The 19,150-nt window shown below is 34.6% G+C and overlaps 1 protein-coding gene across 2 annotated transcripts in view; it reads left to right on the top strand.

Moving 5' to 3' along the window:
• The window catches only part of LOC150085818 (protein NipSnap-like), a 140,497-nt gene that overhangs the window by 65,839 nt on the left and 55,508 nt on the right, over positions 1–19,150 (top strand). For both annotated transcript variants that reach the window (XM_090373504.1, XM_090373503.1), the window contains exon 5: positions 7,297–7,508. In XM_090373504.1, the coding sequence (XP_090229630.1) occupies positions 7,297–7,508 (212 nt within the window). The remainder of the gene's footprint in view (positions 1–7,296; positions 7,509–19,150) is intronic.

Below are 19,150 nucleotides of genomic sequence, written 5' to 3'. Positions count from 1 at the left end.
CTGGAATAATTGATGTTGGACCTCTTCCGGATAATAAAACGTAATGTAAGATTAAATAAATTTAATCTTACCTTATGATTAAATTAAATAATTAGGATTAATTAAATAAAAATAAAAAAATTGTAAACCAATCTCAGAAAACAGAAACATTCATCTAGGCATTTTTATGAATTTGATAAAAATTAGGAAAATTAGAAAGATTTTTAAATTCTCTCAATTTTTTGGGTTTACTGATATGAGCATGGACAGTCTGTGTGTCCCAGTAGCATTTGCACACATAGCAATTTGTAACTTGCTATTTTCTCATTTTAAAACCTGGTGCAGGCATTTCTCTTTTAGTGGCTAGGTTTTTCTCTGTAATGCTTTCCATAATAAGCCTGTTTTATGAACATTATAAACGTTTTCTTTATCGTAATTTGTCTGCAGAAAATTTCTCGCCTTGAATATCTAATTCACGTATACTGTGTCTCAGTTTAAAGTTTTTCAGCCAACCTGTTCTTGCCTTAAAATCTTCATTACCTCTTAATTTTCGATTAAAATCCAATGCTTTTTCACATAGCATTGAGCCAGAGACTGGTTCACCTAAACTTCGCTTCTGAAGAAACCACATATAAAGTGCACTCTCTAAAGCAGCATTTTCAGGTTTCAACATTGTTTTTTTTCCCTGATAGATCCTCCTTCACTATCCATAATCGACACAAATTCTGTTACAGCATTGGAATTTTTGTTGATGTCGTAAATTGTTGAAGTCCCCTCATTAAACTCTCTGGAGAAATTTCCTAAATTTTCATCTTTTCTAATTCTATTATAATAATTTCTGTTTTTTGTTGCAATGTTGAAACTACACAGTTTCATTTCGTTCACATTTTACAGTAAAAATTAGAGAAAAATATTAAATCACACAGTTTCGGGCCGATATTATTCTTACTGAATCTGGAGCTAAAATAATCTGAAGTTCACTCATGATTTCTGAGAAAACCCAGTAGTGTGATATTTTTCTAAAGCACATTTCTGAAGGTCACAGAATTCTAGAGGTCACAACCATAAAACAATTTGCAGTTTTCAGTTTATTGGGCTTTTTGTTTGAACAATCTGTTATAAATGGGTAGTAAACTTGATCTTTTGCTTATTAGAATCAAAATTCAATTTGCATGCGTAATCACTATAACTGCCGCTTACTGTACTAAAAAAAAGAAAGCTCAGCCTTTCGAATTTTTCAGGATAACCAACATTCTACTTTATTCATATAGAAACTCATAAAAAATGGAAAGAATACTCTTAAAACATGTTTACATGGATGCCATTTAATGCTGAGCATAAAAATGCTTTTCATTCACATTCTTCATTGAGGAAATGCCATGGAAAAATGGTGGAGAATGGCTAACTAAATATGTGAATTTATGAATGGAAATTATGCATTGTTTTAGTAGCCTTGATTGCTTCCCCCACTTCCCAATTTCAGTAAACATGTCTTAGAAACGGTAAATTGGTGAGGCGTTTCTAGTTGCATTTGATTGAGCATAGATGGGGTGGCTTTAGAAATAAGAAGCTTAGTACAGTCAGTCCTCGTATAGCACGATAGTTGTGTTCCTAGAAACCCTTGTGCAATGCACAAGGGTTTCTAGGAACACAACAATGTGTAATAGTCGTAATAAAATACGTAAGTATTTTATTACGACTATTATGTAATAAAATATTGCTAATGCTTTTGCTTCTATTGTAAGCAAACGTGATTTTTGTTTGATTTTCTATCCAAACGGATGACAGCCGTTCCATCTCTTCCAATTCTTTGTGTCTTAATCTAATGGATTTTAATTACACTTTGAGTTGTTCCTGCTATGAAAGTTGTTTTTATTTTCTCTGCATTCTTTGTAATTCTCGGTGTTCCTCATTTAGGCCTGTAGCACGTGCAATATCACATGGTCTTTTATTTCACTCAAAGCGTTTCACAATTTCATATTTTTTTCTCTATCGACAGAGGCGGACTGGCCCATAAGCCTTACCGGGAAATCACACCGGACTCCGGCCCACCGGGGTTTCAGAGGCCGGCATGATTTTGGCCATAAACGCTAATATGAGGCCACTACAAATTTTCCGGGTGGGATTTTTGACCCAGTCTGCCTCTGTTTATCGATATTGCTTTTCTTTTTCTCTCTGATTCTGTAGTGTCTTCACCAGGACGTTTCCTTTTCATACCTTTAAAGTATTTTACTCATTTTTAGGGAATCAAGCCCAATTACAAAATGAGGAGGCATGCTTGATACACATAAACAAGCTGCACGCGTGTAGCAACTGAATAAACAACACTGTAAAGGCAGAGACACACTGTGAACACCTCACTGGCTCACATTTTACTAAAGCACATTTCTGGAGGTTACTACCATAAAACAATAAAAACAATTTCCAGTTGTGTTCCTGCTAATGGAATCTGCTATAAACTGGTATTAAACTCGATCTAATTGCATTTGCGATAATACTGATAGCTGGAATTGTGTGGGGTTTTACGTTATTATGGTGAAATGTGTTTCTCCTTCACTGATATAAAAAATATAAATACATTTTCAGAATCTTTTTGGGGTGAATCCGCATTCAACTGTCTTTTCTTGTAAACACAAAGGTGAATTGTGCATAAGCGAAGTCGGTTCGTGTTATATACGATATCATTCCCCTATTTATAAATTGTATATGATCAAATTCATGTAGTGTAAACACGTGTTATACGAGGACTGACTGTACCTGAAAATTGCCGATCCATTACAATAATGTGATCTGGATTAGGAAGTTAGATTGGAGGAGATAGTGTGAGTAGTAAGTTCTTGTTTTATTGTTTTGCCATAACAGAATTCAAGTGTGTTTGTAATTCTGTAGTTGTTTTGCTAAGAACCTATATAGACAGAATTATAAGGCAGATAATAATTATAAGTAAAAGGGTGGTTAAGTGGGAGAAGACAGAGGGTGGTAATTAATGGGTGCTGCTCTTCGTGGACTAATGTTGTTAGTGGAGTCCCACAGGGTTCAGTGTTTTCCTCTGTTGTTTTGTATATTTATCAGTGATATTGATGAAGGTATATCAGGCTTAGTGTCGAAGTTTGCAGATGATACAACGGTTGGCAGGGTTGTCAAGGACACTACTGACACTATGCTGCTGCTGCAACAGGATCTGGAAAGGTTGAGCAGATGGGCTGAGAGGTGGCAAATGAAGTTTAACATTGACAAATGTAAAGTACTACATATGGGAAACAGCAACCCCAGAGCAACGTATCAACTCTGTGGTACTACACTGACAGTGGTAGAGAATGAAAGGGACCTGGGGGTGGTTGTGCGGGCAGATATGAAGTTCTCTGAGCAGTGCAGACGGGCTGCAAGAGTAGCTCATGGTGTATTATCAATGATATATAGGAATTTTTCTAGCAGGGATAAGGAGGTGATTATTCCCTTGTATAAGGCAATGATCAGGCCACACCTAGAGTACTGTATACAGATCTGGAGATCTGTATACAGTACGTGCAAAAATACCCGAACCAATCGCTTGTAGTAACTGGATCCCATGATTATGGTCAGGGAATACGATGTGTTCTCTTTGTCAAAAATACCCCAAATATTTTCTATAATTATTTACATTAATAACAAAGATCAAATAGTAGTAGATATCTAATAGTAAAGAAAAATCATTCTTAATACATTTTTAGTATTTACCATGGAAATGTTACATGAATTATTACATCGTCCGCGATGCCCCTGGTAAATTATGGCATCTTCCCAGGGCATCACGATGTACAGATTGGGAACCCTCTGCTTTATGTGCTTGGTTTCTTGCATCATTTGCCACTACCTATACTAAATTCAATATCTTTCCATTTCCAGCAACTTAGCACATTACGGCTGTAGTTGATAATGTGCCATTAAACACCAAACATTTAATCCAGTCCAATCTATCTCCAATCTAACTTCCTTAAAAATGTGGTAATTTTTCTTGGTGAGATTTTAATGTTGACTACTGGAGTTGGCTTCAGTTTTCTAGTTACCCAGATCTAGCAGGTTGACATCTCAACCTGCTAGGTCTGAGTAAGTAAAAAATTCTGGGTAACTTTTGTAAATATTAATCATCTTGTACAGCTTGTTCATTTATCTACCAGAATACCAGACAATCCAAACCAAACAAAATAGTGAAACACTGGTATTTTTCTCATTACAACCCTTCAAAATATATGGTCAAAAATTATTGATTCTCTAGATATTTCAAATTAACTTGGTGAGTTTCTTCTTCAGCTTCAGTGGAGCCGTGCTCTCTCTCTCTTCTCTCTCTCTCTCTCTCTCTCTCTCTCTCTCTCTCTCTCTCTCTCTCTCTCTCTCTCTCTCTCATGGCTGTTCTCATCTTCTGTTGTTGTGGCAAAAATAGACTTATCAGCTTGATTTCTGTTCTTCTTTTCCTTATTTGGGTTACTGTTTAAATGTTCTGATGCCATTGTTTGCTCAGATCATGTCAGTGAAGTTATTCTGCATTTGACCCTAAAAGTTTGTCCCTTACCTCAATTGTGCCAAGGTTGTCCAAGTTAAGAATTTAGCATATTGCAATTTGCTTGTATCCAAATCTTCAGCTTCATTTTTTGCCTGTACTAAAAAAAAGTTCACAACAATTGTAAAACAGTTATTAATCAATCCAGACTATTTTGAACAGGCTAAGATTAGAAAATTTGTATCATGTCCAAATGGTAGTTTAGCATTCTGATCTTTTTTGCCAAAGTTATTGGCCACAACTTTTTGCCCATCTAATTTTTTCTTGTTTTAAATTTTAAAAATTTGTTTATTAAAATTTTTAAAAAATTAAAATTTAATTTTAAATTTAAATAAATTATTTTTTTTATTTAAAAATTTTAAAGAAGATTGTTGAGAGGAACAAAGAGGTGCTCTTACCAAGAAAGGCCTAAGTTCTGCAAGTTGCAGCATTTTGAGACTAGGCGCCTGTGAGGTGATCTGATTGAGGTATATAAGGCCTTGAAGGGTTTGAGCAGGCTTAGTGCTGATGGGATTTTTCTTCTTTCTCAGATTTCGAACCTGAGGGAACATAGGTTCAAATTGAGGAAAGACAGTTGCAGAATACATCTGTGGAAGCTTGCTTTTAGCCAGTGCTGGAACAGACTTCCATCTGTTGTTGTGGAAGTTGATAGTTTAAATAAATTTGAGGCTGAACTAGACAAACATTTGGAGTTGACTGGATGGGTTAAATGGGAAATTTTTTTTTTCTTTTCTTTTTTTCGGCCGATGCTAATCTTTTGATATATTCAGTGGAAAGTTTGTCGAAACTCAACCAGTTGCTCTTATTATTATTAGCCATATGGTGCAAGGAAGCCTGAGGCTTATGCTGCACCAGCCAAAAAAAAAAATTTCTGAATTACCCAGAGAGAGAGAACAAGTCAGAAGTAGAAAGGAATCACCAAGGAAAAGAAGAATGATGATATCTAGCTCAGGACCCTGGGTTTGCCAAGCCCATACTCCCCAGATGTGAGCCCCTGGGGCTAATTTTGACTGCTAAAGCTTTTGATCATATTTATTGTGAAGTCCTTTCAAACCAGTCCCCCTGTTATGACTGTCTTTTGTAATTGGATGCCCAGCATTCTCTCTGAATGCTCGCTATGGGTGATAGTAGATTATGCTGTCTTCTAACTTCTCTACTAATGCTAATGTTCCTCAGCACAGTCCTAAGTACTGTAGCTTTGGATACCTTTGGTGTATGGGGGTTTCATAAAAAAATATAAAATAAATAATAATAATTAATATTTACTCATATTTACTTATATCTTTCTAGATTTTAATATAAATTAAAATGCAACACTTTATGATTTAATAAATTTAACAAATAGCAAGATTGTGTTTCAGACCATAATAGGCTCTCAACACATTTTTTAATGTACTTTAGTTATTTCTTTAGTTATTCTAGTTAGTTATAGAAGTAGAATACTTCTATTTTAAGAACAATTGAAATATAACACATTTAAAATTTCTGCCGTGATTAATATAATAAGAAAAATGATAATTCATGATTTATATGTTTAGTAAACTGATAACAGAAGAATTTAAGTAATGTGTGCAGTGAATTGATTTCAGATTTGTTCAATTTTTATTATTTGAATTAACTGTATTTTTATTATTTTTTTATGTAATAATAAAAAGTAAATAACTATCTTGTTAACAATCACTAATTGACTAATAATATATAAAAGTTATTGTTTTCACATCACTGCACATACCTCCCAGTGCGATATTCACCCAGACTTTTGTAATACTTATTTCCTAGATTTTTAATAAAAATTGAAATGCAACACACATATCATAGATGTTCTGTGATTTTATAAAATAAACAAATACCAACAACACATATCAAAATTTAGTATCTCCTGGATTACTCTTGGATTTCTGTAACATTTGAAAAGTAATACCTGTTTCATGTTTCTACTGTGATTAATATAATAAGCCAGCAGTAATCATTCATCATTTATATATTTAGTGAACAGATAACAAAATGAGTTCATCAGAAAGCATCCACTTCATATGCATGAACCAAGAATATAAAAAATAAAATAAAGAAAGAAAGGAATAAATAAATAATAGTTGCCAGATTTGTATTTGTCCAGTTTTAATGAAATTTGGGATAGCTTAATGAATCTTTCTAAGAGTTAATTTAAATTTTCATGAAATTCTGTCTCCACTGGGAGTCATGCAGATAGAGTCATGGGAGGTTGATACATGCAGATGAGACTTGGCAAAGATCATAGGTGCTCTAGTATTTTACTACTTTCAAATAAATACATCTTCCAAAAACTAAAAATATTTTGCTATTTATATATAAGAAGGTGTCACTGCCCTGATAACTGCTTAGTAGTACTGCCAACTTGTCAGATGAGCACTAGATAGTACTTGTGATAAAGCAGTTGGTAAGATCAGGTAGCTTTATGAGTATGCCATATGGAGCTTATAATTTATAACTGCAAAAATTGCAGAACAAAGAGCAGCAGTTACTACTATTTTTCTTAATTTCTTAGTTCCTTAAATAACATTACATTTGCATATTTATATTTATTTGTCTGTATCTTATAGTACAGTGTCCGTATTTTAATGAGATGTCATAAGATGTGTAATTTTATGTTTGTTAAGAGCCACCTGTGATGTTACCAAAATTATTTGCCATTTTCATTACTGACTCTCCTTCATAATCAACAGTTTTTCTCTTTGATTGTGGATGTTTTTTCCTATTATTTAATATTATAGTTATGTATTTCAGGAACTGATTTTTTACAGTTCATATCTGGAGGTTTAAAAAAGGCTATCCCAGTGCTACTCAAGTTCTTGAATTGACTCGTAGCGATCCAGATCTTCAGCAGCTCCACAAAGAACGTGTTGACTTCCTACGTTCTCGTCAAAATCAGTATATGTTAGCATTTAGCTTTTGGGGACATCCTGAACCAAGGACAGGAAATAGCATGTATGAGATGAGATCATATGTACTAAAAGTATGTGTGCGCGTGTGTATATATATATATATATATATATGTATGTATGTATGTAATATGAGGATGGACTGAAAGTAATGCCTCTTATTGCATAACTTTAGAGGAATAGAGATAAACCAAAAAGAAAAAATATACCTATAGATATATACATATATATAAAAAAAATCTTTAATTTCATGCATCATTTTTCTGTATGCCCCACCTAACTTGATACATTTTACCAGTACTTAGCAAGTTTTTGTATGCCGTTCAAGTAAAATTCTTTCAGCCGAGAAGCTGACCATCTCTTCACTCTTTTAACTTCTTCATCAGAGATCATATCTGTTGCCCCAGACGTTCTTTAAGCTTTGGTAACCAAAACAGTTTCTTGGGACTGAATCTGAACTGTTAATGCAAACAGGCTACTAGGACAGCTCATGGGCTCCATGATATTACAGGAATTTTCCAGCAGGGACAAGGAAGTGATTATCCCATTGTATGAAGCAGTGGGTAGGCTACATCTCGAGTACTACAAATGTATCTGGAATGGAATGTATCTCGAGTACTGCAAATGTATCTGGAATGGAATGTATCTCGAGTACTACAAATGTATCAGTTCTGCAAATTGCAGTGCCTGCAAACTAGGCATCTGTAGAGACCAATTGAAATGTTTAAGGTTTTAAATGGATTGAGTAAATTAAACTCTGAAGATACCCTTACTGATTCTCGACAACTCACATAAGGGAATATAAATTGAAAAAGGATGGTTGCAGGGTAGATGTTTTGAATATTTGCTTTCTGCAGTGAATGATAGATTGTAGATTGGACAAACTAAACTTCCATTTGTTTTGTAGAAGTGGCTAGCTTGAATAAATTTAAAGAAGGAAACAGACAGATTGTACATGAGGGTTTTTTTTTTTTTTTTTTTTTTATGATGATGTAAAGGTGGCTTCCTTGTATCATTAATTCCAAAAATTGGGACGATGCGGAACAACTTCAAATCTCAGCAGTGAAATTCTTGCCACTGTTGCATGGTTGAAGTGAGGTCATGTGTTGAAGCAACATTTCTAGGCCTTTTTTTTTTTTTTTTTTTTTTTGAGTTGTCCAGTACCTCACTGTACTGATTGTGGTCCCTTTTCCAAAAATTAAGTCTTAATATTTTCAGTAATCTGAAATTCATTATCAGCATATTGCATGAACTGTGCATGAACATTCAAGGATGCTTCCATTGAAAATGGTGTATATTATAAATGAACAGCCAGACAGAAACAGTACTCTGCACATACTAAATAGAACCTAGATAGAATTTGTTATGCCACTTAGTTCTGAGGTTATGTACTAAGAGGTTACTCTTCGGTTCACTTCATATATAAATAACTATATCTAGAAAAGAAAAATGTCTTCTCATATAAATGTTTCATCATTCTTTTTCTAATTTATACATTCCAAATGCATTAAAAATGTACTTTTATGACTAGTGTGCATGACTCATTTCCAAGCAAAGCAAGGAAGTATTTGAAAATTTGGTTTGTATTGGTAATATAACTAGGAAGGGGCTAGAGCTTAATTAATATTGGCCATATGGTACAGATAAAATGGACTTTTCTTGAACAAGCCAAAAAAAAAAAAAAACAAAAACCTATCTCTGCCCACAGGTAGGACACATAGGTAGGGTTTTGAATTTCCCCCAAGGACATTAAATCCAATAATTCCTACAGTCCAATCTGAACTTGGTTTGAATTTATGCACCTTGTTTTAGTGTCATTTAATACAGTGTGAATTTAACTTTCATTAATTTTATTATTTCCTCTCAGACCCTTATAAGTCTGTATGGTACTTTCTAAGGCTGGAATTGGCAACCTAAGACCTAAACAGCAAACTCTTTGCCAACTCAAGACACTGCTAAAAAGCTAAGTGAAAGAAACCCATTCCATTTCCCTTGTTGCAAGAGTATGTCATAAGAAGGAAGTAGCAAAGTTCCTCATGACTTTGCAAGAGGTTAAATTGTTGCAAAAGGAATTTCATTCCTTTCAGAATTTTGAAGGACTTTTCAAGGTTGTTTGTTTCAGAACCCTTTCTTTTTTGAAATAGAAGCATGTATGTAATTTATCATCTTGAACATGTTGAGATGTAGATTAATGATGAAATGAAAGATGCCTTCCAGTCAAATATTTGTGCACCATTTTACAAAATTCTGAGATTCACGATTTCCTAATATCAAATAATACCAGCTTTTCCAACATTTATATACAGTAAACCCCCGCTATTTGCGGGGGTTACGTTCCTGAGAAATGCTGTGAATACTGAGTAATGGCTCCCATAGTAATAAAGGGGTTCCGTTCCAAAGTATGAAATATATAAGAAAAACTAGTCTAAAATTTTGTCTATGTATGTATTATATGTACCTTCATAATATGACTATGTACATAGACAGTACATAGTGAAATGCAAGCATATGGCATCGAAATGAAAATAAAAAACAATTTAATATTAAATGTAATATTTATTAGAAATTTCAAACAAATCTTTCAATCCAGCGCCTTTGCTATTGCTAAAAAACTTATCCCGCCAATGCTATCACCAGTTTCGCTAAAGTGTTGATAAAGGAGTTTTGCCTTTTCACGAATGATGAGTGAATTTAACGGAATTTTATTTTGAGTTCGGTCTTCTATCCACAGATTTAAAGCTTTTTCCATTTTTTTCTAATTTAACATCACGAGTTACAGAACAAATTTTTAAAGCAATTAGCGCGTTTTCACGGACACTACGGCGGATTTTTTTGTCCGATTTCTTGATTGATCGTACTGTTGACTCATTGATTTTATAATGTTTTGCCACAGAAGAGACACTTTCACCATTAGAAATTTTGTCTAATAACTCAATTTTATTCGCTAATGTCATCACCTTTGATCTTTTCACATTTCCCTTGTTATTCGTAACCATATTTTTGTACGGGTTAGAAAGAACTTGTCCACAATAAAGTCACTTTCTTCCGTTAACACACTCGAAAAAGTCTGTTTTACACTGCAAAACAGTAGACTTATCACTTTTGTAAGCATATCAATTTATAAATTGATAAATTTATTCAATTTATAAGCATATAAATTAAAAGCAAACGACGAAACCTTCCATGACAAGCACATAACACATACTGAACAAGGATTAGCGAGAAACATCCACGCTCGCGATTTTGTCACCCCTCTCCCCCCCACCTACTGAGCACTGTTTTGACCGGGAAAGATAATTTTAGCCACGCCCATGTTTTTTTTTGTGGCGGAAAATGTTCACGGCACTTTAAAATTCACATTTTTTCAGGTTTCATTTTATATTAAATCAGCGACCGTGAATACGCGAAACCGCGAATACAGATACCGCGAATAGCAGGGGTTTACTGTATTTTCTTGCTACTAAAATTTGGTCACAAACCTTTTATTGGAGTAGAATGTCAAGATTTTTAATTGGTTTGAACTTTTTAATTTATAAGTTGTACACATTTTTAGTACTGTTAAAATGCTAAAATGTATGCAGCACTGGTTAGCACCAGCTACTAGTTTTAAATTTCTTTCAAAATATTTTGTAGAATTCTTATAAATTTTAAATGTTTAATCAAAAAAAAAAAATGGAACTATAATATATGTGATCAATTTTTGCTGCTTTTGGTTGAGAGTAAAACCTATATGACACACTTCTCAACAGTGTGGTCCTGTTTACAAAAACCTCTTTTGTAAGGAACATAGTTATCAAGCTCTATAGCCCATATATTTGAAGTCTTGTTTGGGTACTCCTTTGCTAATTGCACCAAGTGCACTGTCCATTTTTTAACCTTTTCAAACATTCTCTCTTTTTCTACTTATGGCTTCTATGCCTGTATACAATATTCCTAGTACAGCCTCACAGTTATATTATATAGTGGAATTATAACCCTTCTTCTGTCTACAGGCATTTGTTTGATAAATCAGTGACAGAATGCCATAGACCCTACTTGCTGCCTCCCCATCCTGCATGAAGATTTTTCTGCCTAGATTAGTGCTTTTCAAATATGGGTCATGACCAGCAGTTTTTTTTTTTTTTTTATGAAATAGAACATAAAATAGTGTGTTGCATGGATCCTTAGCCAGAACTGCACACATTGCAACAAATACTGTGACAAGTAGTGTGAGAGAGACACAGAGAGAGAGAGAGAGAGAGAGAGAGAGAGAGAGAGAGAGAGAGAGAGAGAGAGAGAGAGAGAGAGAGAGAGAGAGAGATGAGATGAGATGAATACATACACATTGGCTAGGAACAAATTGTTTTGATCTTTTGCTCACTGGCATCTCATTTGATTTTCAGGTATATGATGTTGACCCTCACTGTTAACAGGAGGGTTAACATAATTCACAGTTAGTTGTGAAGCAAAGTGCAGGAGAATTTTATCTGCTGTCTGCAAAAGCGTAAAGACTCTCAACCAAGTTTCTGTTATGAACTTTCAGTGCATTTTTTGGAAAGGATGTTATCGATTGCAACATTTTTTGAATTTGCAACAGTTGTAACATTTTAATTGAACTAGTACAAATTGCCCTTAAAATGGATCATTTTATTATATGTTCAAGTTCAGCTGCTGGATCTGGAAGTATAAATAGTGACAATAGTGATAAAAATGTTGACTTTAATAATCAAGCTTAAACTTTGTTTGAGCTGCATTCTAAAATGAAAAAAGTAAGTGCAAGACTTTATAATGAAGATTATTTAAAATATGGTTTTATCAAATGTTTAAAAATCCAATGAAAATGACAGACCCGAATGTATTATTTGTAATGATATTCGTGCAAATCAAAAGCTTTAAGCCTTCAAAATTAAAAAGATATTTGGAAAAACAGCATGCTGAACTTGTTGATAAGCCCCTTGAATATTTTTAAAGAAAGAAAAGATGTAGAGTTATTGGTACAATTTCTTACTTTGTCCTATGACTTAATGAGAAAGCCTTATCATCGTATTTAGTTGGATATCATGTGCCAAAAGAGAAAATGGCTCACACACTGCTGAGAAAAATTATTCTTCCACATGTATGTATGTGGTGCGTGCAATTTTTGATGATAAATCAGCTGATGAATTAAAAACTATACCTCTCAGTGATAACACAATATCTTATTGAATCTACCATTGCAGAACATTATTATGTGGTTACAGTCTACTGTATATTTTGTGATCCAACTTGATGAGAGCACTGAAATTGCAAGCTGCAACACTCTTAGTTTATGTCAGATGTGTGGGAGGAGGATTTGTTGTATTGGTTAAATTTAATCACACGTGCAACTGGATATACATTGACAGAACTGGAAAAGTACATTGTTGGTCAATATGAATTAAGGTGAAAAAATTGTAAAAGAATTAACTAATGGAGCAGCACACATGACCAGAAAACATAGCAGAGTTATTAAAAAATTGTTAGGACCTACTAATAACAGTGTTGTTTGGAATCACTGTTTTATACATTGCAAAACTTTGGTATCTAAAGGAATTCCACTGAATGTCATGGATGTATCGAAAAATACCATGAAAGTTGTTAATTTTATTAAAGGAAGCTCATTGGATAACCATCATTTTGAAATATTTTGTTCAGGTATTGGAGCTAACCATACCCACTTACTGTATCATACTGAAGTTTGTTTCTTGCTGCAAGTAGTAGTAGTAGTGGCATGTGATGCAAGAAAGCAAGTGTATGAGCTTATGCAGCATCAGCCAAAAAAAAAATCACACCATTCCCTCCAAATGCCGGTCCAGTTCCTCTTTAAAAATTTATTCAACCTATCAACTTCCACAACAACAGATGGACGTTTGTTCCAGCAATTAACCACCCGCTGGCTAAAGGCAAATTTCCGCACATCTGTTCTAATTTGAATTTATGCCCCCTTAGGTTCATAATCTGAACAAGTGGAAGGATTCCATCAGAATTCAGCATGCTCATCAGAATTCAGCATGCTCAACCCATTCAAGGCCTTATACACCTCAATCAGATCACCAGGCAGGTGCCTAGTCTCCAGCCACTGCAATTTGCAGAACTTAAGCCTCTCTCTTGGTAAGAGGATCCCTTCATTCCCCTCACCAATCTTGTTACCCTTCTCTGTACACGCTCAAGCAAATCAACATCCTTCCTAAAATGAGGCCTTCAGACCTGTATGCAGTACTCAAGGCGTGGCCTGACCATTACCTTATACAGAGGGACAATCACCTCCTTTTCCCTGCTAGCAAAATTCCTATATATCATTGACAAAACCCCATGACCTGCCCTGGCAGCCTGTCTGCATTGCTCAGAAAACTTCATATATGACTGCACAATTACTCCCAGGTCTTTTTCATTTTCTACCACTTTAAGTGTAGTACCACACAGTTGGTACTTTTCTCTTGGGTTACTTCTGCCCATATGCAGTACTTTGCATTTGTCAAGGTTAAACTTCAGTTGCCACTTCTTAGCAAATCTGCCCAAATTATCTAGATCCTGTTGCAGTAGCACACTGCCATTACTGTTATTAACAACCCTGCCAACCTTTGTATCATCTGCAAACTTCAACACTAAGCCTGATATACCTTCATCAATATCATTGATAAATATACAAAACAACAGTGGACCCAACAGCGAACCCTGTGGGACTCCACTAATAACATTAGTCCACGAAGAGCAGCACCCATTGATTACCACCCTCTGTCTTCTCCCACTTAACCATCCTTTTATCCATTGTAGCAGCTTACCCTTAATACCATTCTGCTCCAATTTGTACAATAGTCTTCCATGTTCAACAGTGTAAAAAGCTTTCCTGAAATCCAAATATATGATATCAAAATAATTTTTTGCATCCAGTTCCTTTGTAACTACATCATAATAACCAATCAAATTTGTCAGACAACACTTTCCCTTAACAAACCCATGCTGTGTCTGAATTATTGCTGCAGTCTTGTCTAGATGATCCTGCAGTGCATCTTTAACCAGTGACTCCATTATTTTACCCGGAACAGAAGTTAAACTAACTGGATGTAATTACTCGTGTCACCCTTCGATACCCCTTTATGAATTGGGGATACATTTGCACATCTCCAGTCTGTGGGAACCTCCCCTGAGTCCAAGGATGCTCTCATAATTATGGCTAAGGGTTTGCTTAGTTGCTTTGCCGCCTCTTTTAATATAACTGGATAGATCCCATCCACCCCAGGTGCTTTTCTTATGTTTAACTTCAACAATTTCTCCTCCACTTTGCTCTCAGTTATTACAAAATCATTAAGTATCCTGCTACAATTTGATAACCTTCTGCCATTTTCAAACCTTAATAATTCCTCATGTGTGAATGTAGATGCAAAATACTTATTCAATTTGTTTGCTATTCGAGCAGGATCATCAACAGTCGAACCATCGATGTCAAGTGGACCAATCAGATTCATCCCCTTCCTTTTAGAGTTTATATAAGTAAAGAAATCCTTGCTGTTTTTCTTAGCATCTTTTGCCAAGGATTTCTCGTAATCTGCCTTCGCCTGCCTAACCTCCTTTGTGACCTGATTACAGACTAGCTTATATCTGCCATAGCTTCTGAGTTGCTTGATAATTTATATGCATCCCATGAATTTTTCTTCTCTGTTACGAGTCTCATTAGTTCATTTGATAACCATTTAGGCCTAAACCTTGAACAGTATTTCTTAATAGGTATGAAACTTTTAGTAGCATCCACGATTAATTCCTTGAATGCTTCCCACTTAGAATTTACTGTTGGTAACATCGTCAGTTGATCCCACTGTACTCACCTTTACGGAAGCAAAAACCCTTCTTAATACACGAATGATCACTGCTGATAACCAGATCAAGAGTATTACTCTCTCTGGTTGCCTCTCGAACATGCTGCTGCAGAAAACAATCATCCAATAAATCCATAAAAGTCTGACTAGTGTGTGAGTGACCAACCCACAAGTTCCAGTCAATATCTGGGAAGTTAAAATCCCGCATTATAAGACATTCTGATTTACTAGCCCACTCTATTTCTCTGTACAATTGTTCATTGTACTCATTCGAGTCATTAGGCCTATAACACACTCCAACTCTTATTTTTGCTTGCGCAGTGCTTATGTCACACCAAACTGACTCAACAGTGCACTGTTCATCTATATCAACTGGGTGCACTTCTTTCGATGCAAGGGAAAGTATTAAGCAGGGCTTATGAACTCAGGAAAGAGATTCACAGTTTTATAGTTCAAAAGCAATCTCATTTGGCAAATATTTTCAAAGATGATATCTGGGTAACAAATTTGACATTATTGTTATGGCAAGCAGGGCTTAAAAGTAATCGGCCTAGCTACTATATGTTCCCAACATTGTTGCAACATATCGAATAGAATGTTATTAACAAAGATAGTTTAAATGAAATAAAATTAGAGATATTGTTACCTCTCACTTCTCCTGTCTCAGACTTTTAATAATTACTTTCCAGAAGAGAAATTTGAAACATTAAAGAAAAACATTTGGATAAAAGATCCATTTGCTTTTCCAAATCCTGAATTCAATAATTGGGTTAAACTTTTTACCTGAAGAAGAGTTTTATTATTGCAGTTTAGTTTTTCATTTATACTGAAGAATGATTACAACACATTAAGTTTACCATTTTAGATTAAGATTAAAGAAGAATTTTTGTTGCTAAGTAGAAGGAGTGTATTGCTATTATTACCATTCATAACAACCTATTTGTGTGAACTAGGATTTTCAACCTTGACCCAATTAAAAACAAAGGAAAGAACCAGCCTCAGCACTGCACCATATATGCATGTAGCATTTGCTTTGCACGTTGCATACTGGAATGAACTTATGAACAGGCAGGCACACCCATTGCAATAAATAAAATCTTAATTTTTATTTTTATATTGTTTATTTTGGGATTTTTTTTCTATGTTGTATTTAAATATTAATAAAACCATATTTGATATTAACTTTATGTTAACTTTATCATACATAATAAGGGTAAGTAAAACTCTTATCTGATGCCAAATCAAGTCATCTTGAAGGAGCACAGGATGACAGTGGTCATTAATTGGCCTCTTGTCCTTCACACCATTCACAGATTTTGACATCACACTCTCTATCAAAGACTTTGTCAATGCCATTTAAGAATATCAGAAATAGAAGCACCTGCACTGCTAATTCTAAAGAACTCCCGCATCTAAACCAAGCCCATTCAAAGTAATGATAAATTATATCTTTCTTCTATCCTGTAACTTATGTAATTTGTCTAAGGATTTTATCCATTTTTTCCAACTTATATAGCAATCTGTGTTGGACTGAGTTGGACTAATTACAATCAGGTGGATGGATTCTGAATTGCTGTCATTTCCCCTTCCCCCCAAGTTGGAGTTGCATCGAAGCATGTTATTTCATTATGAGGCCCAGCCATAGAGGAGCTTTACAAAGAGAATAAGCACATAAATATAAAATAAGTTGCAGAAGGTAGTGTGTTATAAACAATCAGAAAACTACGTGGAAATAAACTTGGCATTATGAGCATTGGTATGATGTAGCAGTGATGGATTTTGGATAAATCACTGATAGAATTGCCCTTATTCAGAGCCTTCCATCTCGAACAGCAAAATTTCGTGTTCAACAGTTCATCTGGAACATCACAAGTGGAAGGAATCTTCAATTTTGGTCATGTTCATGAATAGTAGATTTCCTGTTTTTTGATGATGCTATTTAGTTTGGAATGATATTGATGATGATTTTGGATTGACTTACAGATAGTGATGCCATTTCTAAGGTGAGCATGAGTCCAAGCCTTGCCGCCTTACTGGAGAAGACCAAAGTATATCCAGAATGGTGGATACAGTTATTCATAAAAAATAATGTATACATTAAAATTTATGTTAAGCCAACTGATTTCAACTGATTCAAGGCTGATTTGCATTTTCACAGTTATCATCCCTTTTCATACAGAAGTACTTTTCATCCTACTTCTAATGCTCTATGTTTTTGTTTATGTAAACAAACACAGAAAATGATCAATTTTTTATTAAATAGTTTTTAAATAAAGATAATACCCATTGATTAATGATAATACTATCAAGTTCATAATCACATATTACACTTACAGTTGCACTCAAAAACAAAGTAAATATAACAGTACACTATTCATAAAAACTTCAGCACATGTGTGAAGCTTCAACTTGAGACATGAGATCATCAGTTACTTAAAACTAAAGTGGAATGTATTGTACCTCAGAATACATGGGAGTATCAGTAAGTCACAAAGTAAAGAAAAGAAACAAGCAGGAAACTGACCTCAACGTGGGATTGACTTTTCAACGTAATCGTAGTCGTCAAAAGCATATTTTTCCCACTGCTTTATTAAATTCTGAAAACCTTCTGCATAAAAGGATGTCAGTTGCTGTCATGACCAGTGATATACAGTGAAACTTCCCTTTAACAGACAGCCATGGGGACCGAAAATCTGTCCATTAGAGAGAAGTGGCCGCTAACAAGAAGTCTGAGGGAGAAAAAAAAAAAGAAAGAAAAATCGTTAAACATTTAATGTAAAATTAAATTAAAATATATACAGATTTTGAACAATATTTTTGTAAATAATATACATACAATTGTGCTATGCATATTATGACTTTATCTTAAGAAAAATACATAGAGTAATCACTTATTTTCTTCTGCACCTTCTTCCGGCTGATAATTTTGTTTTCAACATTTGTTTGAATTGAAGAAACCATCGAAAGTCCTTCAGTATCTTCTTCAGCGGCGAAAAACATTTGTAAACGATTGATTTGTATGAGCACTTCTTCCATTTTCATCGGTGGTTCGTCGGTAATATGTTCTTCGACAGAATGACCCCTTTCCATTTCTTCATCCTCATGAGGAACTTCTTGAACAATATCGATGATAACGTTGTTGATATCTAGAGCACCATCTTTTGTAGTGAGGTTCGAGTCTATATCTTTCTAGCCAGGGTCACTTGTAGCTGAAGTATTGTACATTATCAATAAATGTTGACGTTCTTGTTCTTCTTGTTGCTCCATATTCTTGTTCACAACTTCAATTTTTGCGTTTGAGAAGCCAGACTTCACAAAACAGTTCACAACAGTTTTTCTAATTGCGTTTACTGAAGAGGAAATCCATTGAATCACATCTAGGATGCTGCGTTTCTTTGCAAGGTCACTCGCACATGTTACATCATTCATGTTTGCAATGAGATGTCTTAAAACACGTTTTCTGTAGTAAAGTTTAAAATTTTTTATTATCCCTTGATCCAAGGGCTGACACTCTGCAGATGTGTTTGGTGGCAGAAAAACGATTTGAATGTTGGACAATTCAATGTGCAGGTGAGATGCAGCATTATCCATGAAAAGAATAATTTTTCTGTTTTGACGAATCATGTTTTGCTTAAAGTGACTTATCCATTCGCTCTTGATATCTCGTGTCATCCACGCTTTTTTATTAGACTTCCAGTCAACATTCAAAAGATTCAACTTTATGCCCTTGAAACAACAAGGATTTTGTGGTTTTCCTATAACAAGAAGTTGTTCAAAGTCTCCCAGCATATTTGTACCCAATAGTACAGTCAAGCATTCCTTAGAAATTTTTCCGCCCTGGCAGTTTTTGTTTTTTAGACTCATTGTTTTTTCAGGAAGTACTTTAAAAAACAACCCTGTTTCGT

The sequence above is a fragment of the Mastigoproctus giganteus genome, chromosome 5, assembly GCF_048544385.1.
Source record: "Mastigoproctus giganteus isolate SK-2022 chromosome 5, ASM4854438v1, whole genome shotgun sequence".
NCBI classification, from domain to species: Eukaryota; Metazoa; Arthropoda; class Arachnida; order Uropygi; family Thelyphonidae; genus Mastigoproctus; species Mastigoproctus giganteus.
The sequence above is the reverse complement of the archived record's forward strand: the minus strand, read 5'-3'. Positions and strand labels throughout refer to the sequence as shown.